Below are 14,692 nucleotides of genomic sequence, written 5' to 3' on the forward strand. Positions count from 1 at the left end.
CCCAACGCCAAAACCCAACGCGTTGGCGTCTTATGAATCCAACGCCAAACCCCAACGCCATACCCCAACGCGTTTGCGTCTTCTGAACCCGATGCCAAAGCCCAAAGCATTTGCGTCTTCTGACCCTAACGCCAAACCCCAACGCCAAAAACTAATGAATGCCAAAACCCAACGCCAAACCCCAATGCCAAACCCCAACGCGTTTGCGACTTCTGACCCCAACGCCAAACCCCAACGCCAAACCCGAACGCGTTTGCCTCTTCTGACCCCAACGCTAAACCCCAACGCCAAACCCCAAAGCCAAACACCAACGCGTTTGCTCCTTCTGACACCAACACCTGACCCCAATGCCAAACCCAACACGTTTGCGACTTCTGACCCCAATGCCAAACCCCAACGCCAAACCCCAAGGCCAAACCGCAACGCCAAACGCCAACGCGTTTGCGTCTTCTGACACCAGACCCAAACCCAACGCGTTTGCGTCCTCTGACTCCAACGCCAAACCCCAACGCCAAACCACAACGCGTTTGCTTCTTCTGACCCCAAAGCCAAACTCCAATGCGTTTGCGTCTTCTGACCCCAACGTCAAACACCAACGAACGCCAAAACGCAACGCCAAACCCCAACGCCAAACCCCAACGCGTTTGCGACTTCTGACCCCAATGCCAAACCCCAATGCCAAACCCCAACGCCAAACCCCAAAGCCAAACCCCAACGCGTTTGCGCCTTCTGACCCCAACGCCAAACCCCAACGCCAAAACCCAACGCGTTTGCATCTTCTGACCCCAACACCAAACCCCAATGCGTTGGCTTCTTATGAATCCAACGCCAAACCCCAACGCCAAACCCCAACGCGTTCGCGTATTGTGAACCCAACACCAAACCGCAACACCAAACACAAACGCGTTTGCGACTTCTGACCCCAACGCCAAACCCCAATGCAAAACCCCAATGCGTTTGCGCCTTCTGACACCAACACCTGACCCCAACGCCAAACCCCAAAGCCAAACACCAACGCGTTTGCGCCTTCTGACACCAACACCTGACCCCAACGCCAAACCCAACGCGTTTGCGTCTTCTGACCCCAACGTCAAACCCCAACACCAAACCCCAATGCGTTTGCGTCTTCTGACCCCAACGACAAACCCCAACGCGTTTGCGTCTTCTGACATCAAAGCTAATCCCCAAAGCCAAACCCCAACGCCAAACCAGAACGCCAAACACCAACGCGTTTGTATCTTCTGACCCCAACGCCAAACCCCAACGCCAGACGCCAACGTGTTTGCGTCTTCTGACCCTAACGCCAAACCCGAACGTGTTTGCCTCTTCTGACCCCAACGCCAAACTCCAACGTCAAAACCCAACACGTTTGCGTCTTCTGACCCCAACACAAAAACCCCAACGCCAAACCGCAACGTGTTTGCGTCTTCTGACCTCAACGCCAAACCCAACGCGTTTGCGTCTTCTGACCCCAATGACAAACCCCAACGCGTTTGCGTCTTCTGACCCCAACGACAAACCCCAATGCCAAACCCCAACGCGTTTGCCTCTTCTGAAGCCAACGCCAAACAACAACACCAACCTGAAAGCGATTGCGTCTTCTGACCCCAACGCCAAACCCCAACGCATTTGTGTATTTTGACCGCAACGTTAAACCCCAACGCCAAACCCCAAGGCCAAACCCCAACGCCAAACGCCAACGCGTTTGCGTCATCTGACCCCAATGCCAAACCCGAACGCGTTTGCCTCTTCTGACCCCAAGGCCAAACCCCAACGCCAAACCCCAACGCGTTTGCGTCTTCTGGCTCCAACGACAAACCCCTACGCCAAACCCCAACACGTTTGCATCTTCTGACCTCAACGCCAAACCCCAACGCAAACACCAACGATTTCAAACCCCAATGGAAACCCCAGTGCCAAACCCCAACGCATTTGTGTATTTTGACCGCAACGTTAAACTCCAACGCCAAACACCAACGCGTTTGCGTCTTCTGACCCCAACGCGTTTGTGTTTTCTGACCCCAGTGCCAGACCCCAACGCCAGATACCAACGTGTTTGCATCTTCTGACACGAAGGCCGGACCCCAATGCGTTTGCGTCTTCGGACCCCAAGGCCAGACCCCAACTCGCTTGCATTTTCTGACCCCAACGCCAGACCCCAAAGCTTTTGCATCTTCTGACCCCAACGAATTTGCGTCTTCTGACCCCAACGCCAGACCCAAACGCCAGACCCCACAGCCAGACCCAAACGTGTTTGCTCCTTCAGACCCCAACGCCAGACCCCAACACGTTTGCATCTTCTGACCCCAATGCCAGACCCCAACAACACACCCCAAAGCGTTTGCGTCTTCCCACCCCAATGTCAGACCCCAACGTGTTTGCATCTTCTGACCCCAACGCGTTTGCATCTTCATACCGCAAGGCCAGACCCCAACGCATTTGCGTCTTCTGACCCCAACGTCAGACCCCAATGCCAGACCCCAACGGGATTGCGTCTTCTCACACCAACGCCAGATCCCAACGCGTTTGCGTCTTCTGATCCCAATGCCAGACCCCAACGCGTTTGTGTCTTCTGACCCCAATGCCAGACATCAACACGTTTGCGTCTTCTGACCCCAATGCCAGACCCCAATGCTTTTTCGTCTTCTGACCCCAACGCTAGACCCCAATGCCAGACCCCAACGCAAGACCTCAATGCCAGAACCCAATGCCTGACCCCAAAGCGTTTGCGTCTTCTGACACAATGCCAGACCCCAACGCGTTTGGTTTTTCTGACCGAAACACCAGGCCCCAACGCCAGAATCCAACGCCAGGCTCTAACGCCTGTCCCCAACGTGTTTGCATCTTCTGACCAATACGCAAGGCCCCAACGCCAGACCCCAACGCCAGACCCCAATGATAGACAGCAACACGTTTGCGTCTTCTGACCCCAACGCCAGACCACAACGCAAGACCCCAACGCAAGACCCCAACACCAGACCCCAACGCGTTTGCAACTTCTGACCCCAACGCCAGACCCAAACGCGTTTGCATCTTCTGACACCAACGACAGACACAAACACGTTTGCGTCTTCAGATCCCAACGCCAGACACCAACGCGTTTGCGTCTTCTGACCCCAATGCCAGGCCCCAACTCCAGACCCCAACGCGTTTGCGTCTTCTGACCCCAACGCCAGACCCCAATGCGTTTGCATCTTCTGACCCCAACGCGTTGTTGTCTTCTGACCCCAACGCCAGACACCAACGCCAGACCCCAACGCGTTTGCTCCTTCAGACCCCAGCGCCAGAACCCAACGCGTTTGCGTCTTCTGACCCCAAAGCCAGACCCCAACGCCTTTGCGTCTTCTGACCCCAACGCTAGATGCCAGCGCCAGACCCCAACGCCAGACCCCAACGCCAGACCCCAACGCATTTGCGCCTTCAGACCTCAATGCCAGACCCCAACGCCAGACCCCAACGCCAAACCCCAACGCGTTTGCGTCTCCTGACCCCAACACCAGACTGCAACGCCAGACCCAAACAGCAGACCCCAACACCAGACCCCAATGCGTTTGCGCGTTCTGACCCCAACACCAGACCCCATCGCCATACCCCAACGCCAGACCCCAACGCCGGACCCTAACGCGTTGACATCTTCTGATCCCAACGGCAGATGCAAGACGCAAACGCGTTGGGGTCCGGCGTTGGGGTCAGAAGTCGAAAACGCGTTGGGGTCTGGCGTTGGGATCAGAACGCGCAAACACGTTGGAGTCTGGCGTTCGGGTCTGCTGTTAGACTCTAGCGTTGGTATCTGGCGTTGGGATCAGAAGACGCAAATGCGTTGCTTTCTGTCATTGGGGTCTGGCGTTGGGGTCTGAAGATGCAAACGCTTTGGGGTCTGGCTTTGGGGTCTGGCGTTCGACTCTGGCGTTGGGATCTGGCGTTGGGGTCAGAAGACGCAAATGCGTTCGGTTCTGGCATTGGGGTCAGACATCGCAAACGTATTGGTGTCTGGTGTTGGGGTCTGGCGTTGGGGTATGGCGTTGTTGTCAGAAGATGCAAACGCGTTGGCGTCTCGCGTTGGGGTCTAGCCTTATGGTCTGGCGTTGGGGTCTCGCGTTGGGGTCTGGTGTTGGGGTCAGAACGCGCAAACGCTTTGCGGTCTGGCGTTGGGGTCTTGCGTTGGGGTCTTGCGTTGAGGTCAGAAGAAGCAAACCCCTTGGGGTCTTGCGTTTCGGTCAAAAGACGCAAACATGTTGTGGTTTGGCGTTGGGGTCTGGCGTTGGGTTCAGAAGACGCAAACGCGTTGGGGACTGGCGTTAGGGCCTGGCGTTGGAGTCTGGCATTGGGGTCTGGCGTTTGGGTCAGAAGACGCAAACTTGTTGGGGTCTGGCGTTGGGGTCAGAGACGCAAACGCGTTGGGGTCTGGCGTTGGGGTCAGAAAACGCAAACGCGTTGGGTTGTGGCGTTGGGGTCTGGTGTTGGGGACACAAGACGCAAACGCGTTGGAGTCAGTCATTGGGGTCAGAAGACCCAAACGCGTTGGGGTCTGGCGTTGGTTTCCGGCGTTGGGGGTCAGAAGACGCAAACACGTTGGGGTCTGGCGTTGGGGTCTGGCGTTGGGGTCAGTAGACGAAAACGCGTTGGGGTTTAGCGTTGGGTTCAGAAGACGCAAGCGCGTTGGGGTTTCTCGCTGCGGTTTGTCGTTGGGGTTTGGCATTGGGGTTTGGCGCTGGTTTTTGACGCTGGGGTTTGGCGCTGGGGTTTGGCGTTGGGGTTTGGCGTTGGGGTTTGGTTTTGGGGTTTGGCATTAGGGTTTGGTGTTGGGGTCAGAAGACGCAAACGCTTTGGGGTTTGGCGTTGGGTTTTGTCGTTGGTGTCAGAAGACGGAAACGCGTTGGGGTTTGGTGATGGGGACAGAAGACGCAAACGCGTTGGGATTTGGCGTTGGGGTTTGGTGTTGGTGGCAGAAGACGCAAACGCGTTGGCGTTTGTATTTGGGGTCAGAAGACGCAAATGCGTTGGGGTTTGGCGTTGGGGTTTGGCGTTGGGGTTTGGCGTTAGGGTCAGAAGACGCAAACGTGTTGGGGTTTGTAGTTTGTGTTTGGCGTTGGGGTTTGGCGATGGGGTTTGGCACTGGGGTTTGGCGTTGGGTTTTGTCGTTGGTGTCAGAAGACGGAAACGCATTGGGGTTTGGCGTTGTGTTCAGAAGACGCAAACACGTTGGTGTTTGTCGTTTGGCTTTGGCGTTGGGGTTTGGCGCTGGGGTTTGGCGCTGGGGTTTGGCGTTGGGGTTTATCGTTGGGATCAGAAGACGCAAATACGTTGGGGTTAGGCGTTGTGGTCAGAAGACGCAAATGCGTTGGGGTTTGGCGTTGGTGCTTTGCGTTTGGGTTTGGCGTTGTGATTTGGCTTTGGAGTCAGAATACGTAAACGCTTTGGGGTTTGGCGTTGGGGTTTGGCGTTGGGGTTTGGCGTTCGGGTCATAAGATGCAAACGCGTTGGGGTTTGGCGTTGGGGTTTGGTGTTTGGGTTTGGTGTTGTTGTTTAGCGCTGGGGTTTGGCGTTGGGGTCGGACGACGCAAACGCGTTGGGGTTTGGCGTTGGATTCAGAAGACGCAAAAGCGTTGGGGTTTGGCGTTGGGGTTTGGTGCTGGGGTTTGGCGCTGGGGTCAGAAGACGCAAACACTTCGGAGTTTGGCGTTGGGGTTTGGCGTTGGGGTCAGAAGACGCAAATGCGTGGGAGTTTGGCATTGGGGCTTTGCGTTTTGGTTTGGCGTTGTGATTTGGCTTTGGGGTCAGAATACGTAAACGCATTGTGGTTTGGTGTTGGGGTTTGGCGTTGGGTCAGAAGACGCAAACGCGTTGTCATTTGGTGTTGGGGTTTGGCGTTGGGTTCAGAAGACGCAAACGCGTTGGGTTTTGGCGTTGGGGTTTGGTGTTCGGGTCAGAAGACGGAAACGCGTTGGGGTTTGGCGTTGGGGTTTGGCATTGCGGTTTGGCCCTGGGGTTTGGCGCTGGGGTTTGGCGCTGCGGTTTGGCGTTGGGGTCAGAAGACGCAAACGCGTTCGAGTTTGGCGTTGGGGTTTGGCATTGCGGTTTGGCGCTGGTGTTTGGCATTGGGGTTTAGCGTTGGGGTCAGACGATGCAAACACGTTGGGGTTTGGCGTTGGGGCTTTGCGTTTGGGTTTGGTGTTGTGGTTTGCCTTTGGGGTCAGAATACATAAACGCTTTGGGGTTTGGCGTTGGGCTTTGGCATTGTGTTCAGAAGACGCAAACGCATTTTGGTTTGGCGTTGGGGTTTGGCGTTGGAGTCATAAGACGCAAATGCGTTGGGGTTTGGCGCTGCTGTTTGGCATTGGGTTTTGTCGTTGGGGTCAGATGACGCAAACGCGTTGGTGTTTGGCGTTGCCGATTGGCGTTCGGATTTGGCGTTGGGGTTTGGCGTTTGGGTTTGGTGTTGTTGTTTGGCGCTGGGGTTTGGTGCTGGGGTTTGGCGTTTGGGTCAGACGACGCAAACGCATTGGGGTTTGGCGTTGGATTCAGAAGACGCAAACGCGTTGGGGTTTGGCGCTGGGTTTTGACCCTGGGGTTTGGCGCTAGGGTTTAGCGTTGGGATTTGGCATTGGGGTTTGTTTTGGGGGTTTGGCGTTGGTGTTTGGCTTTGGGGTCAGTAGACGGAAACGCGTTGGGGTTTGGCGCTGGGGTTTGGAGTTGCGTTTTGGCGTTGGGTTCAGAAGATGCAAACGCGTTGGGGTTTGGCGTTGGGGTTTGGCTTTGGGGTTTGGTGTTGGAGTTTGGCGCTGGGGTTTGGCGCTGGGGTTTGGCATTGGTGTCAGAAGACGCAAACACGTTAGGGTTTGGCGTTGGGGTCTAAAGACGCAAACGCATTGGGTTTTGGGGTTGGGATCAGAAGATGCAAATGCGTTGGTGTTTGGCGTTGGCGATTGGCGTTGGGATTTGGCCTTGGGGTTTGGAATTTGGGTCAGAAGCCGCAAACGCTTTGTGGTTTGGCGTTGGGGTTTGGCGTTTGGGTTTGGCGTTGTGGTTTGGCTTTGGGGTCAGAATACGTAAATGCTTTGGGGTTTGGCGTTGGGCTTTGGCGTTGTGGTCAGAAGACGCAAACGCATTGTGGTTTGGCGTTGCGGTTTGGCGTTGGGGTCAGAAGACTCAAACGCGTTGGGATTTGGTGTTGGGGTTTGGCGTTGCGGTCAGAAGACGCAAACACGTTGGCTTTTGGCGTTGGGGTTTGACGTTTGCGTTTGGTGTTGTTTGGCGCTTGGGTTCGATGCTGGGTTTTGACGTTGGGGTCAGACGACGCAAACGCGTTGGGGTTTGGCGTTGGGTTCAGAAGATGCAAACGCGTTCGGGTTTGTCGTTGGGGTTTCTCACTGGGGTTTTTCGTTGGGGTTTGGTTTTGGGGTTTGGCATTGGGGTTTGGCATTGGGGTCAGAAGACGGAAACGCGTTGGGGTTTGGCTTTAGGATCAGAAGATGCAAACACGTTGGAGTTTGGCGCTAGGGGGTGGCGCTGGGGTTTGGCCTTAGGGTCAGAAGACGGAAATACGTTGGGGTTTGGCGGTGCGGTTTGGCTTTGGGGTAAGAAGACGCAAACACGTTGGGGTTTGGCATTGGGGTCTAAAGATGCAAACGCGTTGGGTTTCGGGTTTGGGATCAGAAGATGCAAACGCGTTGGTGTTTGGCGTTGGCGATTGGCGTTGGGGTTTGGCGCTGGGGTCAGAAGATGCAAATGCGTTGCGGTTTGGCGTTGGGGTTTGTCCTGTGCCTGTACGCAGACCCTGATGAATTGGTATTCCTGCACCCAAATTATCCATCGCCTGCTCTGTTACTAAGTCGTAATATTCTAATTGCCAAACCTCACGGCGTGCCGAAAATAATGTTGTTTTCGTTAACATTTTCCAATCATGTGGTGTCATTACATATGCCACCCGCACTGCCTCTATTAATGCTACGGTGAACACATTTTGTAATCCATTTTCTGTAATAGTTTTTTTTTTAAGCTCTTTAGAAACCTGGTGAGGCAAACCCTCATTAGTTGGGAACCGGTTTTATTTCTTTTTAACAGGGAAGGCAAAAGTAAAATTAGCCCGTTTTATAGCTGCTTCTTTACATTTCTGCGCTGCCGACTCGATCTCGGCTAACTCCTTCAGAAAGGGATTAGCAGGTGCTGTAGACAATATAGAACGTAACAGCGGTGGTGGTGAAAATTACAGCAGGGGGGTGGGGGGGGCAGTGTCTCTAATAGCTGAGGAGGTAATGGTAATAGAGGGTATAAATCTGGTTCCCCCTCTGCACTAAGCAGCCCAGGGTCAAAAGGGGCTTCAGTCTCAGAATTATTTGGGACAGCTTTAGCTCGATCATATATATTTTGGCCCTTTGGCTCCCGTTTCTATCTTTTTTCTTTTTTTTTTTTTCCCCCTTTTTCTAACAATAGCCTCTAAAGTTTTGAGCTGCTCCAACATGGAGTATAAAAACTGCCGTGTCACAAGAACAGCATCAGGAATCTCAAAACCTAGCCCTTTAGGTGTCTGTAAGCATTCCTTTACTCGCTCCCACATAGCGCTATCAAGTGCGCCATCTACTGGGAACCAATTACGATGTTCTTTTACCAACAGCAGCAATCACATTAGATGGGTTTTAGTTACACGGTAACCAGCAGCACGCAATACCTGTTGCGGTGCTTTTTAGTGTAATTTAGCTCTTGCGAAGCCATCTGTCCCATTACAATGATCGTGTAGTTTTCCTGTTCAACGGGTGCAGGTGCTCCTATTTAAGGAAGGTAGCCACAAAAACCTTAGTAGAACTATAAAAAGCAAACTCGCCTGGAGGTTTTCCTCACACAGGGCACCTAGCTGTAGGTATGAAGGAGATGCAGACTTCGTAGACTTTTTCTAGGTATATTCTTTAATCGGCACGGATGTGCGGCATAGCAAAGGAAGCTCTCTTGCTTCTCTCTTTCAAGCAATTATACAGAGCGAGCTCATTCCTGAACTAAAAAGCCAAGGGGGATGTTTTAACATTCTTCCCTGGCGCGCCTGCGCTCGTGACTGTTTGTGGTTACGTCCTCTCTCACGTATCCTCCCAGGCGGTTTCCAGCCTGGCTTTTTTGTATGCTCAACATTCATTTTGCCATGGGGCTTGTTTGGAACACCTGGTCTTTTATCATGTTTATTCTTATATGTTGAACATTAGCTTCCCGCTTCTATTTTAGTCTCAATCAATCTTCCGTAGTATTGGCACTGCGCCCACAAGGTAGCAAATTCAAAAACTTGTTAGGGGGAGATTCAAAGTGGAACATAAAAAGCCATGGGCTAAAGTTTCTAGGACAGGAAATTCAGTAAATGATAACAGAAATAAAATTTTTAAAGCAACATGGTACAGGACAGGAAAAAACTAAATCAAGGGAAAGGGAACTAGATAAATGGAGACATTAAAAGAAAATTTAAATAGCCAGAGAGCAAGGAAAATGGAAAAAGAAATAGGGAGCGCAAACTGAATAAGGGACAAAAGAGTCAAATGTGACGGGGCATGTGACAGACAAGAAAGGATTAAAACTCAGGGATAGTCAGCTTAACAAAAGGAGACAGAGAAGGAAATCTGAAAATGCAAAAAGCTACAGTATGGTCATCAGACAACTGAAAATAAGAGACGGCAAACTAAATTACCTGTACAGGTGTAGAAACGCTTTTTAAAGCCAAGAGATTGAGAGGAAAAAAATTCAAAAACAGAGACAGCAATCTAAATTAATAGAGTTGTGGGGGAAAAAAAAAAAATCATAAAAGAAGCACAGGCTGCAGGACTCATGGGAAGGAAATAACAAACAAACGTGTTAGCTGGGACAAAATTAAGCACAGAAGCCACATGAGGCAAGACAAGCAAACCTAAAAAATAAAGGCTGAAAAAAAGAGACACACATCAAAAGTAAATTCAAAAAGTGACCGGGTACTCAAGAAACTGGAAACTATTAAAAAGAAGGGTAGAGAGCTGGGTCAAAGGAGAGGGAAAAAAAAAGTGACTAGGTAGAGGACAAAAAAAAAAAAACAAACTTAAAAACACCACCAGCAAACTAGATAAAAGCAGACACAGAAACAAAATTTTTAAAGCCAAGAGACTAAGACAGGAAAGAATGGAACAATAGTCAAAATAACAAGAGAGGAAAGAACAAAGAGCCACAGCAAAAGAAAATGCCAAGGTAGAAAGAATATCTAAATAGTCAGGGCGTAGAGGAATGCACAAAATAATTTCAAAATGTGTCAAAATTAAGACAGCAAATGGGATCTAAGGAGACACAGTTTTAAAAGGAAATAAGACAAAAAAAATTAAACACAGTGATGGAGAACAAAAATGGATTAAAAAAAAGTAAATGAAAGAGCACTAAGGAAAGAAAGGAAATAATAAAAGTAGGCATAAAAAAATAAAAGATATGGTTACTAGGGAAATGAAAAAATTATTAAATAGGGACAGCAAACCAACAACAAGTAGAAAGAAAATGTGAATAACATCAGCACTAAGGAAAACTAAGAAATAATTAAAACACCAGCAAAGGGTATAATCACTGCTACTCTCCATTTCTTTCTCTTCATTTGCCCCAGTTCTCCCTAGTTTCCCCATCTTTGCCTCCGTTGGCCCCGGTCCCCCTCCCTTCTCCTTTTTATCTCTGTTTTCCCCCCATTTCCCCCCTGTCCAGTGTATGTGATGCTGAACCTGGGCCTTTCTTACAGCTCTTACCTGGAACAGACTACTCTGGTTCTCTCTGTGACTAAAGCCCAATGCCCGCACATCCAGCCAGCTGCGGAGCTGCCACCACCAGCAGCACCAGTGGAGCACCCACCCCAGAGCAGAATGAGCTCCCTGTTGACTTACCAAGAGCGCCACAGCATCCATTGGTCTTTCCTTAACCCCGCTGTCACCCTTGCTCCATTCCCAAGCGCACTATGGCTTCTGCCAGACTATCCCAAAGCACACTGAGCTCCCTACTAAATTGCTGAGAGTGCTGGGTCTTTTCCGGGCTTCTCAAAAGCCCACCAAGTACCCTGCTGCCTTCCACCATCCAAACTTTGGCAGTTATCTCTGTGCAGACCAATTAGGACCCAATTAGGTTAAAAAAAAAAAAGCAAGTGGAAAAAAAATATCCCCTGACTGGGTTTTTTTTTCTTATTAGAATATCTTGGGTTTGGGTGGTGTGTTTGTTTTGGGGTTGTGGTTTGTTGCTTTTTTTATACAAGGCCTAGAAAAGAAAAATACCTTGACTTCAGCTACAACATGTTAACAACGCTTACATACTACCACACAACCAAAGCCAGACACATGCACAACGCTCACTTCACCTACCCTATAAACCACCCCTCCCTCTCCGCTCTGCCATTCGCCCACTGCTTGCCACCACAGGTCTGCGGCTCTCCTCAGGAACAGGGTTCCCGCTGGCCTCCAAAATCGCCCTGCCTTTGAAAACCCCAGCCCGAGGCCCTCCGCAGTCCAAACATTTACAATTAACAGTGCCACACAGAGTGATAGGGACTGGGGGAAAAAAAAACCCACACAGACAGGGCAAAAGAAAAAAAAGAGACCCGGCACCGTACGGTGCAATGCAGTCTTAGATCACAGTCAAGACCCAGCGCAACACAAAGCTGTATGGTGCGACACAAGACCCAGCACGACACAGAGCCATACGGTGTGACACAGTCTTAGACAGTCAAGACCCAGTGCAACACAAAGCCGTACGGTGCAATGCAAGACCCGGCACAACATGGAACCGAAAAGTGCGACGCAGTCTTAGACCACAGTTGAGACCCCGTGCAATACAAAGCCGTACAGTGTGACACAAGAACCCCGTGCGACACGGAGCCGTACGGCGTGATGCAGTCTTATGTCACAGTCAAGACCTGGCGTGACACATAGCCATAGTGTGTGATACAAGACCCAGTGCCATAAGGAGCTGTACGGCGCGACACAGAGCCATAGAGTGTGATGCAAGACCCTGTGCAATATGGAGCCAGAGTGTGATGAAATACGCAGCCGTACGGTGCAACACAATCTTAGATCACAGTCAAGACCCAGCATGACACAGATCCGTATGGTGTGATGCAGTCTTAGATCACAGTCAAGACCCAGCACAATGTGGAGCCATACAGTGACACGCAATAGCAGGTGTGACACAGCCCTATGGTACGACAGAGCGCCGTACAGTGCAATGCAGTCTTAGACCAAAGTCAAGGCGTGGTGCAATACAGAGCCGTAGAGCACGACGCAAGACACAGCACAATAGGGAGCCATACGGTGCGACGCAATCTCAGTCCACACAAGCATGGTGCTGCAATGCAAGATGAATACAACGCCATGCCATACAGTGTCCTACAAAAACAGAACGCTACAGTGCAATACCGTATTAGGTGACCATCAGTACAGATACAGAGCAATACAATACAAAACCAGAACAATGGACATGTGAGAAGCTGGGCTTTAAGACTTAAGCCCATAAGGGCACCAGGATGAAAAGCTGTAGGGCAGCTTTATGGAAGTGGATTTTTCAAGAGCAGATCGTACCCGCCCACATTGCCTCTACAAGGGCGACCCTCCAGGAACATTCACAATGTCAGGCATGCTTTTGGCTCCGATGAAAATAAATGCTCAAGGGGCTTGATAGCAAAGCGGCAAATCACCCGAAACCCTACTGACACACGTACCAAGCGTAGAGAGCCCAGGGGGCGAAACAGAGACCTGTGGAAGGCATCGTCTAAGAGACGGAATGCAGATGACAAATGACGCTAAGCCACGGACACGGGCTGGAACGGCCCTGCTCCACACACGTTCGCATCCTGTGTAACAGACCCCGGGCCCTCTAACCGCTCTCAGACTTAAGCCACCCCTAACAGCCTTGTCCACAACTCCAAATTTAAATGCCCTGCTAGCCCCAGCCACCCACCGCTTTTTGCCCCTTGACTTACCTTTCAGAGGGCAGGGTCCAGAATCCCTCCTCATCAGAAGCACACGATCCGAGTGGGATGCTCCTGCATTCACCAGGTTCTTCATCGCTTGCAAGACAGAACGCCACCCGTCACAGACATGCCACACCGCATTCATCTCTACCCAATGACACCCACCTTCTAAGTGCTGCGCCCAAGAAATCAGATATCATGTCCAGCATCTCCCACGGAAACCAGAAAACTGATGAAATATCACCTGTTACACTCAGAAGTTACCATCCGCTCTGCAGTTCCTAGCCTGCCGCTCCTCTCTCATCCACCGACTCGCCTCAAACCCTCGGCCCTTTGAGGAGAGCCCACGGGGCACCCGCAAAGCCCAAGACAAATGCTTAACAGAGTCACCACGTGATCCTCAGCGATTCAAGCTTAACTATGCCGCTTATCGAGTCTCTTGCCTTTTCTCAACGCGCTCTTCGTCATGCGACTTCTCCCACCCCAGAAGGAATGCGGCACCTGCCAAAGAAACAGAGGAAAGCGTACGCTAAGATACCGCCCAAAGCCTTGGCTCGCTTGAGGCTCTTTCCCTCCGTCTCGGTCGCTTGACCGGCCAGAGTCAGATTCTTTAGTCTGCCTGCCCCCTGTCAAACTCAAACAACGGGGTATTATTCTGGCTACATCAATAATATGACATATCAAACTGCTACCATAGCACAGTGGTCATCGCGCACGTTGCCAGAATTTGCTCTAGCGTGGATCTCTCACTTGACATTTTGATCCGCACCTAGAAAATAAAAACAAATCAGCGTAATCTAGTCAGAACCACTGACAGTCACGTCGCATCTCTGATATCAGACACCTGCCCACCTTTGTCCGGCGCTCGACTTTCCTCTTCTCTCGCCCTTTGGCGTGGGGTTCGTCGCTCCACATCTGAAAAAGCGACCCAAACAAACCCTTTAAAGCAGTTACCTGCATGCTGACCGGTACCTCGATGAGACCCAAGGCCTATCTTATTTTTGCATGTGCCTTCTAACTACAGCATTAAAACCACTAATTGAGCCCCACGTGTGCTGACTGCCACAAACTGCTGCTCCCAGAAGGTGAGACTCCAACCTGAGACGCACCCGCAAAACTCTGCAAGTCACTGTGGCAGCTGTCTACAGCTACTTGCCTGGAGATGGACTGTACGGTCTTCACCAAAATAATCCGGGCGGATCAAGTTATCACACGACAATAGAGTTATGCTACCCTGCCTTTAATATCGCTACACTCCCAGGCAAGGCAGATCCAACCCTGACATGAAGTCCAACAATACACACCAACACCATGAGAAACACGATCATGAGGCACAATAAGACCACAATCAGATGTGACTCGAGTGAGGAAGATGCTGCAGGCAGAAAAGCCCTATGGAGCCTCAAGGGAGGAAATTCTTCGCAGTCATCACAGAATAGAGTCGAATGTAGCGGTCCGTTACATGAAGTTATGGTCAAAACAGAAGACCGATGCACGAGAATCCTGACTTTGAGACCTACAAATGAGGAATGCCCAGAAACTCAAGAGATAGGAGACCGATCCACGTCTCACGCTTGTTATGCAAGAAAAGAAGCATCTGACTGACCCTATGCCGATGAGGCTGGGCATTCGAGATGCCCAGGATGGCACCCGAGATGCCCATCTTGCTCCTTGAGCACAAAGAGCAATGAGAACCTCGAAACCAAAAAACATCCAGGACACAGAAGATTGACTAGACAAACCACACAAGAACACAGA

The 14,692-nt window shown here is 51.1% G+C and overlaps 1 protein-coding gene across 1 annotated transcript in view; it reads left to right on the forward strand.

The window, feature by feature from the left end:
* The window catches only part of LOC147412526 (acrosin-like), a 51,829-nt gene extending 38,304 nt beyond the window's left edge, over positions 1-13,525 (forward strand). Inside the window, exon 6 of the mRNA XM_086481289.1 lies at positions 13,422-13,525. Within this exon, the coding sequence (XP_086337415.1) occupies positions 13,422-13,525 (104 nt within the window). The remainder of the gene's footprint in view (positions 1-13,421) is intronic.
* The last annotated feature ends 1,167 nt before the right edge of the window (positions 13,526-14,692 follow it).

Source organism: Leptosomus discolor, unplaced genomic scaffold (assembly GCF_034619465.1).
Source record: "Leptosomus discolor isolate bLepDis1 unplaced genomic scaffold, bLepDis1.hap2 HAP2_SCAFFOLD_85, whole genome shotgun sequence".
In the NCBI taxonomy this organism is placed as follows: domain Eukaryota; kingdom Metazoa; phylum Chordata; class Aves; order Leptosomiformes; family Leptosomidae; genus Leptosomus; species Leptosomus discolor.